This window comes from Peromyscus leucopus, chromosome 20 (genome assembly GCF_004664715.2).
Source record: "Peromyscus leucopus breed LL Stock chromosome 20, UCI_PerLeu_2.1, whole genome shotgun sequence".
Lineage (NCBI taxonomy): Eukaryota > Metazoa > Chordata > Mammalia > Rodentia > Cricetidae > Peromyscus > Peromyscus leucopus.
In genome coordinates, this window is record NC_051080.1 from 37,831,858 (window position 1) to 37,855,018 (window position 23,161).

At 42.6% G+C, this 23,161-nt stretch overlaps 1 protein-coding gene across 8 annotated transcripts in view; it reads left to right on the forward strand.

The window, feature by feature from the left end:
• Nucleotides 1–20,168, forward strand: part of Tnrc6b (trinucleotide repeat containing adaptor 6B) — a 233,601-nt gene extending 213,433 nt beyond the window's left edge. For 7 of the 8 annotated variants that reach the window (XM_028871192.2, XM_028871189.2, XM_028871194.2 and 4 more), the window contains 8 exons: nucleotides 4,981–5,118; nucleotides 9,082–9,258; nucleotides 10,638–10,784; nucleotides 11,021–11,116; nucleotides 14,479–14,703; nucleotides 15,154–15,224; nucleotides 17,796–17,935; nucleotides 19,661–20,168. In XM_028871192.2, coding sequence (XP_028727025.1) covers nucleotides 4,981–5,118; nucleotides 9,082–9,258; nucleotides 10,638–10,784; nucleotides 11,021–11,116; nucleotides 14,479–14,703; nucleotides 15,154–15,224; nucleotides 17,796–17,935; nucleotides 19,661–20,048 — 1,382 coding nt within the window. In that variant the 3' untranslated portion in view covers nucleotides 20,049–20,168. The remainder of the gene's footprint in view (nucleotides 1–4,980; nucleotides 5,119–9,081; nucleotides 9,259–10,637; nucleotides 10,785–11,020; nucleotides 11,117–14,478; nucleotides 14,704–15,153; nucleotides 15,225–17,795; nucleotides 17,936–19,660) is intronic. The other variant, XM_037197686.1, reaches the window with a different exon arrangement.
• Nucleotides 20,169–23,161: the final 2,993 nt, after the last annotated feature.

Sequence of the window (23,161 nt, forward strand, 5' to 3'; positions counted from 1 at the left end):
AATTCCAGCACTGAGAAGTGAAGACAGTTCTTGGTACTCACTGGTCACTTAGTCTAGCATAATCTGAACTCTGAGCCAGGGAAAGACCCTGTCTGTCATTTAAAAGAAAAGGTGGATAGCTCCTGAGGAACATACCAAAGGTTGACCCCGACCCCTACATACACACTTGTTAGCATACACATGAATATTCATATAATCATTCATGGAGTGCACAAACATACACATACAAGCCAATTAAGTATTTATATATCTGAATGCTGCACATGGCTGAGGTTTTATCTATGAAAGTATGTACAAGTGTAAGTGTTTTACTTCACTGATAAAGCTGCCTTCTCAAAATGTAAACTAAAATTTTAAGGCAATTTTATTTTAATTAGTGGCTGTGTATAGTGGCACATGCCTGTTATCTCAACACTTGGGGAACTAAGCCACAAGTATTGCAAGTTCAAGGCCAGCCTGAGCTACATGGCAAGATGCTGGGTTTTCGTTTATTTAATTGTTTCTGTAATGGCATTTAGAATTTATGTTGGTAAAGGAGATACCAGTCTGAAAGAAAGAAAAAAGAGTGAGGAGATCTGAAATCTCTGTTCCTGGACCAACCCCTGATTGGACAGATGGCTGCTTCTGCCCAGACCTAGAAATTCCAGCTAGAGCTAAGAAGTAGTAAAGACCAGAGTGTCTTTTACCCTGGCAGTCTCAGCTTTCACCAGCTGTCTTCTTACAGGTGATGTGAGAACTGACTTATACTCAGAATAGCCTCTCTGGAGCGAAAACTTAATAAGCATAGAGCCTGACTTCTGTTCTCCATGCTGGGGGGAAATAACCTTTTTCCACCTGACATAGGACAGGCTCTCTCCTTCACTTGCCATCCTCTCTGGGCTGTGGAAGGTCAGTGTGGCCAGTAGAGGGAGCCTTTCTTAATGACCTAGGAAAGGACAGTGGTGACTTTGTTTTCTGTAAAAGGTGAGCTTGAGGGAAGAGGCTGCTTACTGTAGATGTGGAGGTGCTCTTATATCTTAATTAATCTGCTTTTATTAATCTACACTTTTACCATGAGGCTCAGTTAGCTCTCCACTATTCCATATGTCCAACTTACTCCATGTCTCACTGGTGTCTCCTCTTCCTCTGTTTCCCTGGAAATCCCACCTATCCTCTCCTGACTAGCTGTTGGCCATTCAGCTCTTTATTAAACCAATCAGAAAGTGCCTTGGCAAATACACATGGCAAAGTCATAGTGTACAAAAAGATTATCTCACAGCATTTCCCCCCTTTTGTCTAAATAAAAAGGAAAGGTTTTAACTCTAACATAGTAAAACTGTATACAATAAGAACAATTATCAGGTATTGTCTAAATAAAAAGGAGAAGTTTTTTTACTCTAACAGTAAAACTATATACAGTAAAGACAATTATCAGGTAAGAATTACATTCACAATGTCTAGTGAATTATTTATTTGGCAAATTCAGAGAAAGTAGTACTGTATTATCTATCCTGTCTTAGTCCAAAGTTTATACCTATACCACTTTCTATCATAACTTATATTACCATCCTAAAAATATTTTTTAGACCTTAAAACATCTTCTTAGATAAACAACTTAAGCTTTTATATTTTTCAACCTTATAAACTTTACATCTCTTATGTAAGTTTCTTTTGTGAATTTGGTAACAAGAACAACAGTAACTGTCTATTCTTCAACCCCATCAGAGACCCAAGAAGCATATACTATTACCTGAATAAACAGGAAGTGCAGAGCAAGCAACTTCTGAAGCTATAGAAATGACAGAGACAGCTGGCTGCCTGTATGTATAGTCACCTAAGGTTCCTCTACAACATTGGGGCATCCATCTTCGGCCTATAGGCCTAGAATATCTGGCAGACTTTTCTGTGAAGCAGAAATTTTCAAGGACTATTCTACCTTGTCTTGGCAAAGTTTGGTAGTCACCTTCTTTTGTGTCCTGCTTGTTCAATATGGACAGTATACTGTCAACAGTCGAGGCAAAGTCAGTTTCTTGCCCAGTGACCAGCTTTGCCACATTGAAAAAGCAAACTCCTTATGGAGATTCTTTGATGCCCATCATTCTTATTTGTTTTGTTTTTGTTTTTGTTTTTTCAAGTAGATTGGTGCTGCCAGGAGCATATACCTATCTCACTGTCATGAAAAGCCTTATGTTATTAAAATATCTTAAATACCATATTTTGTAGGTCTCTGAAGTGTTTGAAGACCACCTATTTATCTTAAATATGTTTAACCTTGAAAACATATGTAACATGACTACAAGTTTGATTGTTATAGATAACTGCAAACCTGCATTTTTTAATTATCCTAAAGAGTCTATAATAGTAGCTTTCAAGGACTAGAACTATACATTACATTTTTAAATGAGCTGCATAGGTGCAGTACCTTAAATAAGAGTACTTATTTACAGCATGTTCCTAACAAAAATAAACTTAAATTTGTATCAATATACAAAAATCCATACCAATGTAAAATATTTTAGATTAATAGTTTTTTAAGTTTAAAAGTAGATTTAATAATCTGTTTTTATCCTATCATTCTTATATCCCCCCTTTTTCCTTTCAGAAAGAGATCTTTGAACCCAACCACTTTGCTTATTTTCCTCCCTTAACATGACCAGTAGCAATTTGCAAGCAACTCCCCTAAACAATAACAAACATCCATAACCCCCCCCCCCCAAATGACCAAAAACTACCTATTCCACCTCTTAGGAATGTGAGTGTCATATTCTTAAAATTACCTCCTGCTGTCTTGGGGGACAACAGCATCTTTAGGGGACCTTGAGAAAATAGAGATAATGGTCCAGTCCTGGGAGAGCTAGCTGTATCATTTGTTGTCCAGTCTCTGTGTAATGGGAAAGTGCAGGACTTATCTGAAGTCCTGACTAGAGTAGTCTCTGAAGCTAAACTTGTCTTCTTACCTCTTTGTCAAAAAGGACTATAGTGTTGAGTATGTAGTGTTGGTAGAGTACTGTCCCACAATGTACAAGGCCATGAGTTGGATCCCCAGAACCACGGGGAAAAAATAGCTATAATCGGTCTCTAGGTAAGAGCCAGTCTGTCTGAGGGACAAGCATTTGGAAGTCAAAGGTGGCTTTTTTATGTTTCGATGTACTTTGTTCTCACTACTTGTCCATATTCACCCAAGTGCATGCCATTACTTGAGAAGAAAACTGACTTCCACAGCCAGAGCAGTATAGCTCAGTGATCCTGATGCTTTTACACACATGAATAAAGAATCCATCAGGCATGGCCAGGATGTAGTTTAGTGGTAAAAGGTTTGCATGCTCAGCTTCTGGTTCATCTTCAGTATAACCGTTAAGCCCTCTCTCTCCAGTCCTTTTCTTTTGTGGTTTTTCAGGGCAGGGTTTCTCTGTGTAGCCCTGGCTGGCCTGGAACTTACAGAAATGCACCTGCCTCTGCTTTCAAAGTGCTCAGATTAAAGGTGTGTGCCACAACACCTGGCTAGATTTATCTAATTTTATTTAAATATTTAATGTTTTATTAATATTAAACGTTATTTATAACATCCACAAAGTATACCGGTATATATAACGGACCAGCAAGACAGCTCATTGAGTAGAGGTGCTGCCACCAAGCCTGACAGCCTGCTTATGACCAGAGTTCACAAGTAGATAGAGGTCACCAGTGAGTGTCCCTTAGTGCAGCCAGTAGGGCATGGCCCACAGCCTGGGGCCATACTAGGTACTATATGACAGCAAGAAGAGTCTTTACCAGTCAGATGTGCCTGCGCATACCAGGCAAGCACGTGCTGTGGGCTACATGCAGTCTTCCACATGCAAGTCTGCACTAATTTTTCTCTTACAGTTTTGGGTTATAGATTGACTCTGTGATGTCACTGTGTTGGCGCTCAGTCCCCACATTTCCACTGAAGCAAATGCCCTCTTTAAGCTCTGTTCTTCCCTCTTCTAAGATTTATAACTCTTCGTTCTCTACACTTTATACATCACAGAAAACTGAACAGCTTAAATTCAAGAGCATGACTTTTCTGAGTTTGAAAGACGTTTTAGAGTAACTTCCAAGAAAATGATTGTGTGAGGACAGCCTCCTCCCCTCCTTACCAATGCTTGTGATTTCGTCATCTTTGCCAAAAGCAGCCTGCAGCTGCAGCACCTCGTGCTTTCCTTTCAAAGGCAGAAGTGCAGTGTGCAAGGAGCAACATGGATTGTTTTTATAATCTCTAGGCTGGAAAGATGCAGAGTACCTTAGATCAGGTCCCAGCACCCACAACTGCCTGTAACTTGAGCTCCAGTTCTGACATCCTTTTTCTGGCCTCCAAAGGCATTCATACCCACATACAGATACACATAGTTAGAAATAAATTTTTTTTTAAAGTTCAACACTACTCACCACCCTCACCCTCCAAGCAAACAGTTGGGCTACATTATAAATGTGTGGAGAAACAGGGTTATTATAGAAATGAGCGGCTGGAGAGATGGCTCAGAGGTTAAGAGCACTGCTTGTTCTTTCAAAGGTCCTGAGTTCAATTCCCAGCAACTTCATGGTGGCTCACAACCATCTGTAATGAGATTGGTGCCCTCTTCTGGCTTGCAGGGATATGTGCAGACAGAACGCTGTATACATAATAAATAAATAAATCTTTTTAAAAAAGAAAAGAAATAAGCAACATCTTAGGTAAAGGACAAGAAGGTGTCAGGTCCCCCTCCCCTGGTTTATGCATTCATAAAACCAAGCCAGACGCTACAATAAGCCCTGGGTTTCCAGCTCTAGCCTGGCTGGAAGCCTAAAGCCTGTTGACTGAGGTGGGGTGTTTTCTAGACAGGGTTTCTCTAATAGTCCTGGCTGTCCTAGAACTCGCTTTGTAGACCCACTGGCCTCTGCCTCCCAAGTGCTTGAATTAAAATTGTGTGCCACCACCCCTGGCCTTAGGTACTGGGTTTCTGATTTAAGAAACATACAGACATAATTGTGATCTCTTTCCAGGCTTCAGCTCTGGTGGCATGGACTATGGCATGGTTGGTGGCAAGGAGGCTGGGACTGAGTCTCGCTTCAAACAGTGGACCTCCATGATGGAAGGGCTGCCTTCTGTGGGCACACAAGAAGCCACCATGCACAAAAATGGTGAGAGAGCAGCCCCTGTTACCAGCAGGATCTTCTGATCCCTACTCAGGCCTTGAACAAATATCCTGCATATTTTGTTGGCTTTGGTTTTTTTTTTGTTTTGTTTTGTTTTGTTTTTTGTTTTGGTTTGGTTTGGTTTGGTTTTTCGAGACAGGGTTTCTCTGTGTACCTTTGCGCCTTTTCTGGAACTCACTTGGTAGCCCAGGCTGGCCTCGAACTCACAGAGATCCGCCTGGCTCTGCCTCCCGAGTGCTGGGATTAAAGGCGTGCGCCACCACCGCCCAGCTGTTTTGTTGGCTTTGTATGTGTGTTTGTGTTAAATATCCTGCATGTTTTGTTGGTTTTGTATGTGTGTTTGTGTTTTCTTTTTAAGACTGGGTCTTTCTTTGTATCCCAGGCTGACCTGAAACTCCCAGAAATCCACCTGCCTCAGCCTCCACAATGCTGACATTAAAGGCATGTCCCACCACACTTTTAGGCAGTATCTCAGGGAGGCTTGGTATGTAATCCTACCACTCAGGAGGCAGAAGCAGGTGGATCTCGGTGAGTTCTAGTCAAGCAAGTACCAGGCCGACTGGAGTTACATAAGACCTTGTCTCAAAAAAAATTCTTTAGTTAAATAAATGAATAATTGTAGGGTCTTTCTTATAGCTCATTCTGGCCTTAAACTCAAAAAAGTCCTGCTGCTTTAGTCTCCTGTGTACTGAGGTTACCAGTGTATATCACCATGCCTTCCTCTGTGGTTTTTTTAAACTCTGTTGTATCTGCATATTGTGGCTGCATGAATATCTGTGCACCACAGATATGCAGTGCCCTCAGAGGACTAGAGAGGGTGTTAGATTGCTGGGGCCTAGAGTTAAGATGGTTGTGAGCCTCCAGGCAGTGGTGGCGCACGCCTTCAATCCCAGCATTCAGGAGGCTGAGCCAGGTGGATCTCTGTGAGTTTGAGGCCAGCCTGGTCTACAGAGCAAGATCCAGGACAGGCACCAAAACTACAGAGAGAAACCCTGTCTCATGGGATAGGGGCAGGGGACATGGCTGTAAGCTACTGTACAGGTACTAGGAGTCAAACCATGCCCTGTAGAAGAGCAGCCAGTTCTCTTAACTACTGAGCCATCTCTCTATCCTCCCTTTTGTAACTTTTTGAAGCATAGAACTTTAGCTTTTGCTCATCAGTCTCTTGATATTTTTCCAAAGTTTATGATCATCTATCACAGGAAGATTAGGTCTGCAATTCATATTACATGGTATTTAAAAGGTTCTAATTAAGGATGGCATAATGTCCCACTTATCATGGGATTGAGATAATAGTTATGAACTTAGGCACCCATAAGATTAAAACCCTATTAAAGTAGCTGAGAGAACAGAATCCCCTTGTTGAGGTTTTGGTTTGTTGGTTTGGTTTGGTTTGGTTTTCTGAGACAGGGTCTTACTAAGAATTTGTAGTTCATGCTCTGTGTTTTTTGAGAGATTGGAGATCAGTATCAGATTTTTTAAAAACTCCTGCCCTAAACTGGGTATAGTTGTATATGCAAATTAAAGACCAGCTTGAGTTACATAGTTGAAGGCTATACTGAGATACATAGTAAAACCCTGTCTCAGAAAAAGAAGAAATGTCCCTAAGCTCCAAAAGATAACTAGCAAAAGAGAATTCATAAGAATTGGAGTTTTTCCTGGGCCCCTTGTTCTTTGTGAATTAGTGTCCTGCCAGGACAGCATTGGAGTTGTATTTTGAGTGAGGATTAGCCTTGCCTGTCCATAATTTTCTTTTAAGGGTTTCTCCATTTCCCTAGAAGAAAGATAAGAGGTCTGTACCTTCTGTCAGCCTTCAGTGCATTGTTTGTTTTCTTTGTCAATATTTCACTTGGACTCAGAGTTGTCCCCATGAGAGTCAATGTAAACAAGTGTCTGGTTGTTCTTGCAGCAGAGCCCTGGCAGGCTTAGCCCAGCCAATTCATTCGGCCTGCAGCCTTCCAGGTTTCCATTATAAACCCTCCTTAATAAGCCCATTATAAAACCCTCTTTAGTAATCCCATCCAGAGACTGGGGAAGGAGCCACGCAGAGCTCTCTGCCTATCCTGCTTAGCATGATCAAAATCAAGAATAATTTATTGAAATTATAAAATCTGTTTTATGGACTGAGTAACCCTAGCCCTGTGTCATCCATAGCTCTGAGCACTTTCACAGTTCCCTTAGGCTAGTGATTTACCAGGTCTGGATAATAAATATAAAATGGCATGTGAGAAGATATCCCAGACATACAGTGTCCTCTCTCCTCATCAGAGAATATGATGTTTTCCCCACTTCCTTAGCAATCCTCAAGATAACTGAGCTTTTCATTTTCCACTGCCTCACTGCACTGTGCCTCTGAACCAGATTTCTGTCACTGTCCTCAGAAAAGTAAATGTCCTCTTAGCAGAGGGTGGAGACAATTTTTATAATATTCCTTTTAGTCCAAACCAAACAGATTGCTTTATTCAATATTTATACAAGCATTTTTATACATTATCCTGCAGATTATTTTGTGTGTTCATGATCCCCACTCTAAGACTATGTCAAATGAGTGACAGACTCTATGAGAACTTCATTTGGGAAATAAGGAAATAGTCTACCATAGGCTCCTGAATTTTTAGTTAAAGGAAAAAATTTGTTGTTATTGTTGTTAACTTAGGGAATTTTAAGCTTTCCACTTTTCCTGCATAAAAATGCTTAAAGGGGGCACTAACAAAGCCACAAGAATACCCCTGGGAATACAGTGACAAAAGATTTGCTGTTCTCTGTATGTGAGGCGGCCCTGGGCTCAGAAATGTAGAGGTCATTGCTGGCGGGGATTCCACCTCATTGCCTTGGAATTTAAAGCAATTGCAGATGGCTTTTTCTCCAGTGGACTCTGCATATTGCAGATTCCAGATTACCTAAGCTTAACCAGCCCTTAAGAGCAGGGATAGAAAGCATCAATAGACAGATCATGTAAAATTCTCTAAGGTGCTATGTTTGTTCAGAGTGTTTCCTATTTCTTTTGAGGGATTAGTGTAGCACCCATGTAGATACTGTGCTTCATAGTTTCACTGACTTCGTAATACCATGGGGTTTTCAGATAGAAAGGACTGTTCTAGAATGAGAACACTCCTGTGGGCTTAGGTGAGAGATGGAGAGACTCCGGGAATTGAGATGTCATTATAGTCATGTGCTATTAGTGGTAGCCCGAAGTTCTTTATTCTACTTTATTCCAAACTCTAAGTACCTGTCTTTGAGTTCCTTTAAAAAAAAAAAACGCGGGAGGAGGGCCAGGTTGAAAGTTCTGTTCATTAGAAATCTTTTTGGTTTTTTTTGAGATAGGGTTTTTCTGTGTAGCCCTGGCTCGAAGTGACTGTAGACCAGGCTGGCCTCTGTCTCCCGAGTGCTGGGTTTAAAGGCGTGTGCCGCCGCCGCCGCCGCCGCCGCCGCCGCCGCCGCCGCCGCCGCCACCACCACCACCGCAGCCACTCAGCTTTAGAGATCTTTTTTTTTTTTTTTTTTTATGTTTTTAAATTTTTTTTATTGTTTTATGTGTGTATGTTTGGTCTGCTTGTATGTATGTGCACCATGTGAATGCCTGTTCCCCACAGATGTCATAAGAGGGCATTAGATTACCTGGAAATGGAGTTACAGACAGTTTTAAGCCGCACTGTAGGTGCTGGGAATCAAACCTGGGCCCTCTGAAGAACAGCCAGTGGTCTTAATCTCTGAGCCATCTCTCCAGCTCCCCAGAGCTCGCTCTTTCTTTTTTTTTTTTTTTTCTGAGATCGTTTCTCTGTGTTGTTTTTGTGCCTGTTCTGGATCTTACTCTGTAGACCAGGCTGGCCTCGAACTCACAGAGATCCACCTGGCTCTGCCTCCTGAGTGCTGGGATCAAAGGCGTGTGCCACCACCGCCTAGCTAGAGCTCTTTCTTAAATAGTTGATTATTTCTCTCTTTTCTCAGGCGCTATAGTGGCCCCTGGTAAGACCCGAGGAGGGTCACCATACAACCAGTTTGATATAATCCCAGGTGACACGCTGGGTGGCCATACGGGTCCTGCTGGTGATAGCTGGTTACCTGCCAAATCTCCACCGACTAATAAAATCGGAAGTAAATCCAGCAATGCCAGTTGGCCTCCAGGTATTGTTCATAAAATGTTTTGTCTAGAATAGTGCTTCTGTTAAGTTTACGTTCTGAACAAGCTTGTGCTGCTTGCTTTACTGAGGAAGCCCCATGCTTTCTTTTCTGCGTTAGTAATTATTGTCTGATAAAGGCAAGGCATACACCCTGAAATCTGTGCCATGGGAAAAAGAAAGATCTACAAGAAATGGGAGTTGAGGCTAATAAGTGGCCTTGCCGCTGGGACTTGGCCTTATCCTGTGTGTAGGATGCCTTATAACATGAGCTCTTTTAAAGTGTGCATTGAATCTATTGACATATTCATTAGTCAGATAATGTCGTTTATATGCCCTAGGTACACGGTTCAGTAAGTTTCTTATCTCTCTCTTGCTCCCTCCTTCCTCCCTCTCCTCCCTTTTGTCTCTCTATTCTGTTTTTATTATAGAAAATTTAGTAAAGCAAAAGTACAAATTAGTAATTGTTCTTCCGTCCATATGTAATTCAGACATAAATGTGTGTAATTACATTTTATTAGAGTGAAGTGAAATAATGCTTCTTGATCATATATATATATATATATATATATATATATATATATATATATATATATATAGCTCTTCTCAACACAGTTAGGGAAATATCAATTTGTTAATGCTATCATGTAGCTTTAAATACAACAGCTTCAATGGATCAATAAAAACATGATAAGCTTTCATATATAGTCTAGGTTTTTTCACCATCAGTTATATTATTCCCAACTATCCCTGAACAGTCTGTGAAGCAGTGTTACTTCTATTCCATTTTATTATGTGCATTTTGGCCAATAACTAATAAGAAAAATGTGAAAGGTCACTGATCTCAAGCCCAGGTTTTCTCCCAGTTCTTGGCCTCATTTCTTTAGGCATCAGTTTCTACTTTCCCTTAGGACTTGCCTTGCTCTTGTAGCTGGAGAATCATGTATGGAGCCAGGCCTTTATGAGCATGATCCAGTTCACTCCCAGACAGGTGAATGGATAGACAGTATACTAAGAGACTTGCCACTGGCAAGAGCATTTGTTCAGAGTAAATTTTTTACTTCATGATGAAAATCTGATGTACATTGATTCATTGTTTAGGCTTTTCACAGGATCATGTTTTTTCTACTAAATAGCTATTTTAGCATAATAGTAATAATAAATAAAAGTTGGGTGTAATGGCCTTTACTTAAATCACAGCACTTGGAAGGCAGGGGCAGGTCGATCTCTGTGAGTTCTAGGACAGCCAGAGTTACATAGTAAGACCTTTTCTCGAAATAATAATAATAATAATAATAAATAAATAAATAAATAAAAGAGGAAATGTTTAAGTTAAACTTTTTTTTTTTAACAATCTCCTATCCCTAATATTTCTTCATGCCTCAGAATTCCAACCAGGAGTGCCATGGAAAGGTATCCAAAATATTGACCCTGAATCTGACCCCTATGTGACCCCAGGAAGTGTGCTGGGGGGTACAGCCACATCTCCCATTGTAGATACTGACCACCAGCTGCTGCGGGATAACACCACAGGTGAGGAGTGCTGCAGTCCCGTGGGGCCCCACCAGCGTCCTCACAGCTGTCACCCCTGCCTTGTTTCTTTCTGTAGTACCTGATAATTTCAACAGGAAATTGCCCCTTTTTACATCTTTAATGTTTGGTTGCATTTTGTTTTCTCTTCTATTTAAGTTTAAATAAAATGCTACAAAGTTTCCCTGGTTATACTGACATTTGTCTCCAATATTTTCTTCTTCATTTGTCACTTCAAGGGTCTAATTCTTCCCTCAACACCTCGCTGCCTTCACCTGGTGCCTGGCCCTACAGTGCCTCTGACAACTCCTTTGCCAACGTTCATAGCACTTCAGGTACTTGGCTTTTCCCCTCTTGCTCAGCAGTTGCTGTTCCTCTTTATCTCGGGCATTTACTTCCTGAGGAGTATCTGTAAAGGAGGTGAAGAGCATACATAGGTCAGCACAGATGGGGGCACAACCTTTCTTTGCATTCACTGTCCACTCAGGGAGCTCCTAGTCTCACAGAGATGTGTAGCTAGAGTTTTCCTGCCTTGCCCACAGTCAGGACAAATCTCTGTCACCCGCCAGTCCCACAGCCGCTCAGACCCAACCAAGTAAACACAGAGACTTATATTGTTTACAAACTGTATGACCGTGGCAGGCTTCTTACTAACTGTTCTTATAGCTTAAATTAATCCATTTCCATAAATCTATACCTTGCCACGTGGCTCGTGGCTTACTGGCGTCTTCACATGCTGCTTGTCATGGCAGCGGCTGGCAATGACTCCTTCTGCCTTCCTGTTCTTTCTTTTCTCCTCTCTGTTAGTCCTGCCTACACTTCCTGCCTAGCCACTGGCCAATCAGTGTTTTATTTATTGACCAATGAGAGTAATTTGACATATAGACCATCCCACAGCAGAGATGGGCTAAGTCTAACACAGGATTACATGGGTCAAAGCCAATGGGAATAGACTGTCATACAGCTGGAGGTATTCAGAGGGCAGAGTTCATAACCTGATGACCAAATGCTTCTGTTAACCAGCCTGCCAAGAAATCAAAGGCCATAGGAAGAGACAGTTTAATCCAGATTAACATTGAGGCAACCAGTGATAGCTTACGCTTCCCTCAAAATCTGAGACATAATGAAAAATAGATAGCCAGAGTCAAAAAGAGGACCTGGATTAGCGTGCCAGTAATGCTTATTGAGTTCCTCATTATTTGCGGGGGAGGGGTGGTTGGATTTTGTCATTTATTTGTTTACTGAGACTTCATGGGGAATAGAAAAGCTAATAGCAGCGTGAGGGATGGTTCAGTGGGAAAACGCTTGTTGTACAAGTATGGAGACTTGAGTTCAGTCCCCTGCACCCACATTTAAAAAAAAGTCAGGCAGGGCTGGAGACATGGCTCACCAGTTGAGAATACTGACTACTCTTCCAGAGGACCTGGGTTCAATTCCCAATACCCACATGGCAGCTCTCAACTCTCTGGCACCTTCACAGACATACATGCAGGCAAAACACAATGCACATAAAATTAAAAAAAAAAAAAAAGTAGGCACAACTCGGCACACCTTTAATCCCAGCACTCAGGAGGAGCAGACAGGTGTAGCTCCATGAGTTTGGGGCTAGCCTGGTCTACTTAGCAAGTTCCAAGACAGCCATACCTAGTAAAACCCTATTTCAAAAGAAAAAGGTATGGTGCATATAACTAATCCCAGTGCTAGGGGACAAGGACAAGAAGATCTCAGAACTGAGCCTAAATATGAAGAGAAGCACCTCAGTGACCAGGCTCCTAACGCCTTCCCCATACTGTGCTTGGCACGACTTCATTTACGTTTACAGCTTGCACAAGCTGGCACAGCGAGGAAAAGTACTTCTTGCACAAGCCTGACGCCCTGCTTTGATCCCCAAGAACCTCCACACGTGCATCATGGTGTGCACACCTATACCCACATTCTCACCTGTACATGTACACCAATCTAATCACAAAATAAATTAAACTTTTGTCTAACTCTTTTGTTTGATTAGAGAACATTTTTGGTTGTTTTCTTTTGCTACAGGGTCTCGTGTAGCTCAGGCTAGCCTCACATTCACTTCTCTCCTCCTGCCTTCATCTCTCACATGCTCTTACTATAGGGATGTACCACACTGGCTACAATGAGAGATTTTGGTTACCTAGGTAGGTCTCTGTTTCCTTGGGCTAAAGCAGTCCTCTGCCTCATTCTCCCCAGCAGCTTGGCCACACAGGCCCATGGCTACCTTCTCTGGCACTCATCTAGTTCCCTCATTCCTATAAAAGCCCAGCTCTCAGGAATTACCTTCTTGCAGTTGGACATTGACCTCAGCCTTCCCTGAGTGAGCTTGCCTGTCCTTGGAGCTGTCTTTCCTCTCCTCATCTCCTGGACCCCAGCCTGTCTCTCATCTCCACTTGCTCCAGTCCGGTCTCTCCCTAGTTTGTGCTGAGTCTTAGGAAAACTCTACTGCAGCTTACTTAGCCACACTGAGCCCATGGCCTCCTACCTCTCTGCCCCTGTGAAAACTGGAAAGGACTTACTGAACCTGGATTTTCCTTTTCCTGCTTTCCTGAGCTCATCCCTTGATTATAAATCCTTCAGATCTATCTTTGCAGAACCTCTGCTAGCAGCCTAATGCTTTCTGTCTTCTGTGTATTGAACATATGTGCTGTTGCCAAGGATACCAGTTCTGTTGTTCTGTCTCCCATCTAAACCAGAGGCTCTGCCAGATAATTGTGTTACCCACAGTACTGTCCGGTACCTTAAGCATAGTAAGCAGTGCTGGTCATTTGATAACTTTCTTTTAGATTGATTTATTTTATTGTATGTGTATGAGTGTTTGCCTGCATGTATGTGCACCATGTATGTGCCTAGTGCCCACAGATGTCAAAAGAGAGCGTGGGATCTCCTGGAATTGCAATGGTTGTAAGCCACCATGATGGAAAGTGAACCCAGATTCTTTTCGAGAAAAACCAGTAATCCAAACCACTGAGCCTTTGCTCCAACCTCACTCACTGTTTTTAAAATCAGTGTTGGTGTCTGACATGGATCACAGCACAAGCAACGCGTCATTTTCTGGCTTTGTTTTGTTTGTTTTTCGTGGATTCGGTGAGCACTCCAGTTGTGTTTGTGTTCCTAGTCTAACTGTCTGTTAGCTTTCCCTCTTTAGGAATACTTTCTCAACAAGTTTGTCTTCCCTTTCAAGTTGTGTTTACCCCAGAAAGTAGTAGATTCATTATCTTGTTAAGTCTTTGTCCGTTTAGAATCTTTTTAAAATTTCATATTCAGCACACACAAAGAACAGTTACTTTCATACTGTTTCTCCCACCCCACCCCCCCTTTTTTTTTTTTTTTACCTGAGACAAGGTCTCTCTGTGTAGCCCTGGCTGTCCTGGAACTCACTCTGCAGACCAGGCTGGCTTCAAACTCACAGAGATCCTCCTGCCTCTGCCTCCCTAATGCTGAGATTAAAGGTGTGCGCCACCACTGCCCGACTCTTACTGCTGCTCGTAAAATGTATGCTTCCTGCTACTTTTCGACGTTTTAAAACAAGAATTCAATAGTTATAGAATATAAATATACCTGTATTTGTGTGCAGATAAAAATTTGTGTCACCAAAAAACAAAGACAACAGAAAGAAGTCCGTGTCTATTTCTAGATGCCCATCTAACCTGTCTGCTTCCTGACTTTTCTCTTCTCACAGCAAAGTTCCCTGATTACAAATCCACGTGGTCCCCAGATCCCATAGGACACAACCCCACTCATCTCTCCAACAAGATGTGGAAAAACCACATCTCCTCCAGGAACACTACACCGCTGCCCCGCCCACCTCCTGGCCTGACCAACCCCAAACCGGCATCTCCCTGGAGCAGCACAGCACCCAGATCAGTCAGGGGGTGGGGGACACAGGACTCTCGAATTGCCTCGGGTGAGAAGGATCTGCCACGCAGAAATGGCTATTTACACCATGGGGAGGGCTGAAAGTGGAGGAGAGCATAGTTGTCTGGTAGAAGAAAAAGCATCTTTCGATTGAAAACTTGCACTTGGTACAAATGAAGGGACCCAGGGCCTCTCTAAGGCACATGAACTAAAAATGAGCAACTATAGAGGGAGCACAGTGGGGGAATACTATCTCACCAAAAAGCAAATGAATTCACTGGGGCCAAGGACTACAAGAGACCATAAAGGTCAGGGTTAGGTGAGAGAGGGGGTGGGGAGGGAGAAAGAGAGGGGAGGAAGAAGGGAGGACAGAGAAGAGACAAGACATATGATCCGCATGAAAATGTCCCCTTCGTGGTTCCCTGAGAATGTTGGTGGTTTTCGGTGGTTTTTGTTTTATTTTTCTCACTCTTCCTTATCTTTCTTCTATTGTTTGCAGCCTCTACCTGGAGTGATGGTAGCTCTGTCCGACCTAGTTACTGGCTGGTTCTTCACAATCTCACTCCACAGGTAACCTAACTTTCTTGTGGTTTTCTAGATAGGGCCTACAGAGAGAGGAGCTGGCATGGTGGCACACACCTTTAGTCCCTAGCACCTGGGTGGCAGAGTCAGGTAGATATCTGTGAGTTTAAGACCAGCCTGGTCTGCATAGTAAGTTCTAGGGGTACATGGGACTGTTATATCAAAAAAAGGGGAAGGAACAGTGGAGGAGGTTGGCAGATATGAAAGCTCCTTTATGGGACTAGAGAGCTGGCTCAGCAGTTAAGAAAGCTTGCTGCTAGCCGGGCGTTGGTGGCGCACGCCTTTAATCCCAGCACTCAGGAGGCAGAGGCAGTTGGATCTCTGTGAGTTCGAGGCCAGCCTGGGCTACAGAGTGAGTGCCAGGACAGGCTCCAAAGCTACACGGAGAAACTCTGTCTCAAAAAACCAAAACAAAACAAAAAGAATCTGGAATCAACTGAGATGTGTTTTAACCACATATAAAAACATGTTACCAGAAGGGGCTTGGAAAATGACTCAGCTGATAAAGTTCCACTGAGATTTTTTTAGACCCTTTAACATGCTAATGTCTGTTAGGATTCTCTAGGGGGAAATACATTTCACTGTAAACTTATTTGCCCAGTGAACCTATTTGTGGCGAATAAATCACAAGACTCCTATTTCTAGGTACATTTGAGAAAGGCATTCTTTACCATGATGTCTAATCAACTCAGGAGTCCCAATTTAAGGCCAAGCATAGTGGTGCATGACATCTAGGAGGCAGAGGCAGGCAGATCTCTTGAGTTTGAGGCCCCCTTGGTCTACATAGGGAATTCTAGGTCAACCAGGGCTACCTAGTCTATCAAAAATAAATAAATGAAAGTCTCAGTTTATTCCCTTATCTAATGGTAGACTAAACTATAAAGAATGGGGGTAGGGAGGGATAGGGGGATACTAATACTGAGGATCAAATCCGGGACCTCACATACAGAGAGCGGGTACTCTTAACTACAGCCCCAATATAAAAAATCAAACATGATGATGCTCAAACTATGTATGCCTTAGTTTTTTTTAAAGAGTTTATGCCTGGCAGTGGTGGTGCACGCCTTTAATTCTAACACTTGGGAGGCAGAGGCAGGTGGATCTCTGTGAGTTTCAGGACAGTCAAAGTAGTTACACAGAGAAACCCTGTCTTGAAAAACAAACAAACAAAAAGAGTTTATAAGAGTTGTCACACTTTGTGGTGGTTCTAATATGGATAGGATGAGAGAGGCAATAAGAGGTTTTGAAAAGAGCTTGGGCATGCTAGCTCATCATTCACTCTTTCTATCCACTAAGAAATAATAAGTATACATCATTTCCAATGTATATAAAATCAGTGTGATATTGGCTATGTTTATATCAGGAAGAATTGATTTCTTTAAATACTAGAGCTGCCTAGTAAATAGACTAATGTCACTCCTAGTTTAAATTGTTAGTAGAGCAAAGTTGATGCATGGGGAAGTTGACTTTTCATCACCAAAAATGTGTTTAAAGGACATCTGTCTCCTGCAAAGCAGTTTGTGCCATATACCTACATACTCATGATTGTTTTCTGTGAGAAGCTAACATGAATTGCTGAGTTTTATTCTTCAGGCTTACCACTGGTGCTGAAAATGGAACCTAGGGCCTTATGTATGTTAGGCTGTTTTTCTGCCACATTACACAGCTTTTTAAGGCATTCCCAATTGTAACATTCCTTTTCTAATGAAGTGAAGTGAAATATTGGAATTGAGGCTTAATTAAATATATTTAAGATCTTGTTGCAAAATTAATCCATAGAGTTAATAGCTCTGTTCATATAACTCCTTAGTTGGGGAAATTACCCATAATCCCTACAGCCTCTGGTCAAATGGACTTAGTTAGAAAGGAGGTGGAAGTAGTCCCCTCTTTGTATGTCAGGGGAATGGGAGAGTTGGAGTGAATTGTTTTTGGACTAGGCCAATTTTAACTGCCGGTGCTTTTCTTGTATTACCTGTCTGTCTCTGTAAGATTATTTATTAGAGAGGCAGAAAAAATAAATGTTAGTAATGATGTTGGTAACTTTGCGTGATAACTTTAATTCTTATTTCTGCCCTTTTGAGCTCTACAAATAAGCACATACTTGTTTATTGATCTCTTTAAAAAAGCAGGCTTCTATTTGGTTACTAGGGTGTACAGTTTAGTATAATAAATGTTTTCTGATTGTTTTATAAAAAAAAGAAAGAAAGAAAGAAAGAAAGAAAGAAAAAAAAGCAGGCTTATTGCTGGGCAGTGGGGACACATGCCTTTAATTCCAGCAGAGGCAGACGGATCTCTGTGAGTTCGAGACCAGCCTGGTGTACAGAGTGAATTTCAGGACAGGCTCCAAAGCTACACAGAGAAATCCTGTCTCGAAAAACAAACAAACAAACAAAAAAGGCAGGCTTAGGTTTTATGGCTCTTATACTTTTATTTTTATACAGAAACATCTTATTTACAAAATAAGAATAATGGGTCTCAGTGTCTTTCTTTAAATGTTTTAGAATTTACCTTTCCCATGCCTCCTCTACATCTTAGCTCATGCATGTTGTTATCTCTTAGATTGATGGGTCAACCTTGAGAACGATCTGCATGCAGCATGGCCCACTGCTGACATTCCATCTGAATCTAACCCAGGGCACTGCCCTGATCCGGTACAGCACCAAACAAGAGGCAGCCAAGGCCCAGACTGCACTGCACATGTGAGTACTGCACCCTGCAGACATCCAGACAGCACACGTGATACACACAGGAGTGTCCTGGCCCTGCTTAACAAAACAGTGACATAAGCATGCACACAAGAATCTCGGTCATGTATACATCTGCAGATGCTGAGGTGGCAGTCTTTCTACCTAACTTTGTTTGCATTGTTTAGTTTATGTCACAGGTTCATAATCAGAATTTCAATGTAAGTAACTTGTACAGTGAGTAATTACACCACAAACAAAGCCAGTGTTTGTAAACATGCAAAACATTCCGAACGCTATTATTTTTCATGCTAAAATCTAGCTGCTTACTGTTGTAGCATGTAATTAAGAAATTTTGTCTATTTGGTACTTTTTTTTTTTTTGGTTTTGGTTTTGGTTTTTCAAGACAGGTTTTCTCTGTGTAGCCCTGACTATCCTGGAACTTGCTCTGTAGACCAGGCTGGCCTTGAACTCAGAGATCCACCTGCCTCTGCCTCCGAGTGCTGGGATTAGAGGCATGTGCCATCAATACTTGAACTACCTGGTCTTGTTTGAATTCTTGAGACAGGATTTCTCTGTGTAGCCCTGCCTATTCTTAATCTCCCTGTGGAAACCAGACTGGCCTTAGACTCAGAGATCCGCCTGCCTCTGGCTCCCAAGTGCTGGGGTTTGAGGTGTGCACCACCACACCCAGCCCTAAGAAGGAATTGTATGTAGCAGGGTTTTCGCATGAAGTGGACAGAAATTGATCGGGGTCAGAACATTCTCTTTTCCTGGTGGACAGGAAAGTGTTGACTCCCTTGAGCCACAGACACCATGACAAAAATCCAGAGAGCACAAACAAATATAGTAGTCAGCCCCCAGCAGCTGGTTTACCCTCCAAGATGTAATGGTGCTCCAGTGTTGGCACTGGCTGGCTGGATGTTAATGGCTGCCGTTCTTACCTCACATGGAGTTTAAAAAATAAATAAATAAATAAACAACAGACACTTTTCTTGCTGTAAGACTTGAAATTTTTTGAAAATACTTTAGATTCACAGCAAAATTGAGAGGATGGAACAGCAACTTCCCATAATAATCGTGACCGCTCCCTCAATGACACCTCTCCCTATTATCAACACCACTCATTAGAATGGCCCATTTGTTGCAGTTTATGAACATTCATTGGTACCCAATCCACCAAAGTTTACATTAGGGTTAAGTTTATTTTCTGGGTTGGTTTGAACAAATATATGCTGATATATCCAACATCATAACATTGTGTCACTCAGAGTAGTGCTGTTGCCCAAAATATCCTCTGCTCTATATTTTCTCCGTGTCTCTTATCTCTGTCTCTCTCTGTGTGACCCTCTGTCTCTGTGTGTCTGTGTGTGTGTCTGTCTGTCTGTCTGTCTGTCTCTCTCTCTCTCTCTCTCTCTGTGACACACACACACACACACACACACACACACACACACACACACACACACACGTGGACTGGAGACGTAGCTCAATTGTTGTTTAGCATGTGTAAACCCCTAGGTTCAGTCTCCAATACTGCATAAACCAAACCGCTCTAACCAATCTCAGCACTCGGAGGTAGAGGCAGAAGGCCAGCCTGGGCCGTGTAAGGCCCCCCATCTCAATCAATCAGTAAGCAAGCGAGTATGTAGACCACACAGTGGCAGAGGGCTGACAGCAGTGACCCCTCCTGTGCTTGTGATCTCGTAGATCACACTGCTCCCTTCCTCCTTTCTCCAGGTGTGTGTTGGGAAACACTACCATCCTGGCCGAGTTTGCCACTGAGGATGAAGTCAGCCGCTTTCTGGCTCAAGCTCAGCCCCCTACACCTGCAGCAACCCCAAGCGCACCTGCCACAGGATGGCAGTCACTGGAGACCAGCCAGAACCAGGCAGACCCCGTCGGCCCTGCGCTGAACCTTTTCGGTGGGTCCACCGGGCTCGGGCAATGGAGCAGCAGTGCTGGCAGCAGTGGTGGGGCCGACCTCGCTGGCACTTCCTTGTGGGGTCCCCCAAACTATTCTTCTAGCCTGTGGGGAGTCCCGACGGTGGAAGATCCCCATAGGATGGGCAGCCCTGCTCCTTTACTACCTGGTGACCTTCTGGGAGGAGGGTCGGATTCAATCTGAACTTAGAACTTTCAACTCTGACCTCGTGACCTTTTTTTGGAACAGCAGCAGCACTAACTTGACCTTTTCGTTTTTTTTTTCAACTTGCAATAAATACATTTTTAAAAGGAAAAAAGAAAACGGAGAGAGAAAAAAGGTGGGTCATTGACAGACTGTCTGAGCACATAGTTGCCTCCCTTAAAACTTCAGTTTTTTCGTTTGGAATATGAATCCAAAAAGAGAACATATCACTCTTGAAATACTTGAATCATGAACGCCAACCTAGAAAGACAATGTGAAGCAAGTACACATACCATTTAAATTTAAACACAAAAAAATTAAAAAAATTAGTTTCTAGTTTTTCACTTTTTTCATGTTATATGGAAGTTGTTGCTAAGAAACATATATACTGAAAAAATAGCTTTTTAACTTTGTTTGCACTGGGTGTGTTTCCGTCCTTAGGTCTACCATGTTTGGGTGGGAGGGAAATTCAAAAGAATTGTTGGGGGAGGGGGGAGGGAAGACTTGACGGAGCCTCACTTTAAAAACAAAAACAAAAAAACCTAAAAAAAAAAAAAAAAAAAAAAAAAAGGAAAAATTTTGTGATTGGCTGGTTGATAAACACCAGTGTGTTCTGGCACATGTAACTGCCCAGGCATGCTCGTTCTGGTATGTGTGTGCACGTGTGTTCATGTGCATTTGTGTGTGTATCCCCCTCTCTGTCTCTGTGTGTGTGCCTGCGTCCTGCCCCCTCATCTCGCCCACCCTGACTTCTCAGAAAGCTGCGTTGCTGACAGTCCGCAGGCTGGCTGGCCGGCCATCTGCTTTTGATTTTTCTAACTACGAGAACACACAGGGGCACAGGGGGCTGCTGCAGCTCCAGCCACCTCTTCGGGCTGCGCTGAGGCGAAGGGTGCTTTTCAGTTAGGAGAGCAGTGGCCAGAACGTGAGGTCCCCCAGCCTTCTCCTGACCTAGCAGCAGAGTGAAGCGCTGCCAGGTCCAGCAGTTGGCGGGTGGTACCTCTCCGAGCGCCTGTTGCTTACCTCTGTGCTGTGAAATGAGCGGCCGCTGAGCACATGGGAGTTTAAGTCCCAAGCAGGCCTTCCTTTTTGCTACTTTGAATGGGAACAGAAGATTCAGTCATTTTTAAAGCACGTGATGTTTTAAAAGCAGAAAAACTGTTCCCGCTTTCCTATGTGATCAGGTGTGAGAATTTTTTTAAAAGAAATCAGGTAATGCAAATCTCTATTCCTGTTGGTTCTCATTATCATTTGAGGAAAACAGCAAGTTGTGAGCAGCCTCCTGGAAGCCTCGCAGCTCCTCCCTCTGCTCCTCTCTCGCTGAGCGTTACCTGTGCCAGGCCGTGGCGTGTTACAGCACCAGGCCATCACTGACAGAAACGTTTACTTAACGAATGTTCTTAAACCAGTGCGTACTTCAGGCTTCTCCCTTTGTTTCTCTGTGTTGTGTTTCCTGTGTATGTGGTTTTGCTTAGGCAGAAATAACTTAGCAAAGACTTAAGTATTGCACCTTGTTTTGGTTTTGACCTCTTTTTTTTCTTTTTTTCTTTTTCTTGTAATGTTGGTTGTTTTTTTGTTTTGTTTTGTTTTTGTTTTTTTAATTTTGGTATTTAAAGACTTTTTTAAAAAAGCATCAATGTAGTAGTTCTCTGGGCCGAACAGGAGGCAATGTTTAATCCACAGTTATCAACAACATGTATGTACTATGTTGGAATCAAAATATATCAAACTGCTTATTGTGAAGAGAGTGGAAGATAACCTGAAGGGGAATCCTTACATTCAAAATAGATGGTGGGGGGAGGGGGTGGGGGGAGGGGGGATGTGTGCGGGTAACATGCTAGCACTTGTGTGGATATCCCAGTCTGCATCGTACTGTTTGTTCAACATGAAGTGCCGACATTCTGTACCAGCAATTACCTGCCCATTCCAACCCCTGGTGGGAGCAGACCTCTGCTGTCCTCTGTGACTTGCTGCTATTGAGGACAAGGGAGTTTTTCTTTCTTTAGCATCTTCAGTGAAGGATACAACAATGCCTAATGTATTGGACTTTCAGCTTGTGTCTTTGTGTAGGTGGGTAGGGGGTATGGATAGGAAAATGAAAAACAACAAACAAACAAAAAACCAAAATTGCATGTAAGTGGCTTTGTGAGACAATGAGTGGGAAATTCTGTGGTCTTCTCGGCTTCCCCTGTTGAATATAAATCTGGCTTCAGAAGAGATTGACAGGCTTCGTCCCTGTGGGCACCTGTGCTTGCCCGTCTGGAAGCCCTTGGCAGGTGGGTGGGCAAACGAGTTTGCAGTCTGGTTTGTTCCTGCAGCACCTTGTTCACATGGACTCTGCCTCCCTCCTGCTCTCTGGTTTCCATCATCACCATCCCCCTCCCACCTCTGCCCCTACAAAACTTCTCCTTCCAGCCCCACTGACTCTCAGTGTTGGAGCAGAGCTCTGTCATGGGTGGATATGTCCACGTGAAGCTCAGCTTATATTCAGATATCTGCAAACTGAAGGCTAAATCTTAGCATCCCCAGACTCCCAGGAGCCTATGGGGACTGTCCACTGCCGCTCTTGGTTCATGGCCCTGCCTGCCCTCTCCTCCTCCTCCCCCTCCTCTTTCTGCCTGTTGGGTCCTTGACCTGCACTATGGCTTAGTTGAGTTCCTTACGATACTACGGTGAAAGCCGGGTGCTAGAGCCCCTCTTGTTTACAAGACATAATGAGGGATTTGAAATATGTAAAAATAAACACGAGAAGCTAAAATGTTCTTCCATCATAAGCTTAAAGGGAAAAAAACTAAAAACTTAAAAAAAAAGACCAAAAAGTGTGTGTATATATATATATGCAAATGTGTATATATACAAATGCATATATATATACACACACACATATAAATATATATATTTTAGATGAAGACTAACTCTGGGAGCATTTAACAGTGTTTTTTGTTTTTAACATTTATTTTCCTGCTTTAAAATTTGCAAGCATTCTCAGGAATTCTAGGGTAGGCAGCCAGTTTTTTGAAGATGGTTTATTTAACCGTATCTTATCCTAGCTAGACAGCCGTTTCTTTCCCGTTAGTAAACTTTTACAAGTTCCTGAAACTTCAAAAAGTTTA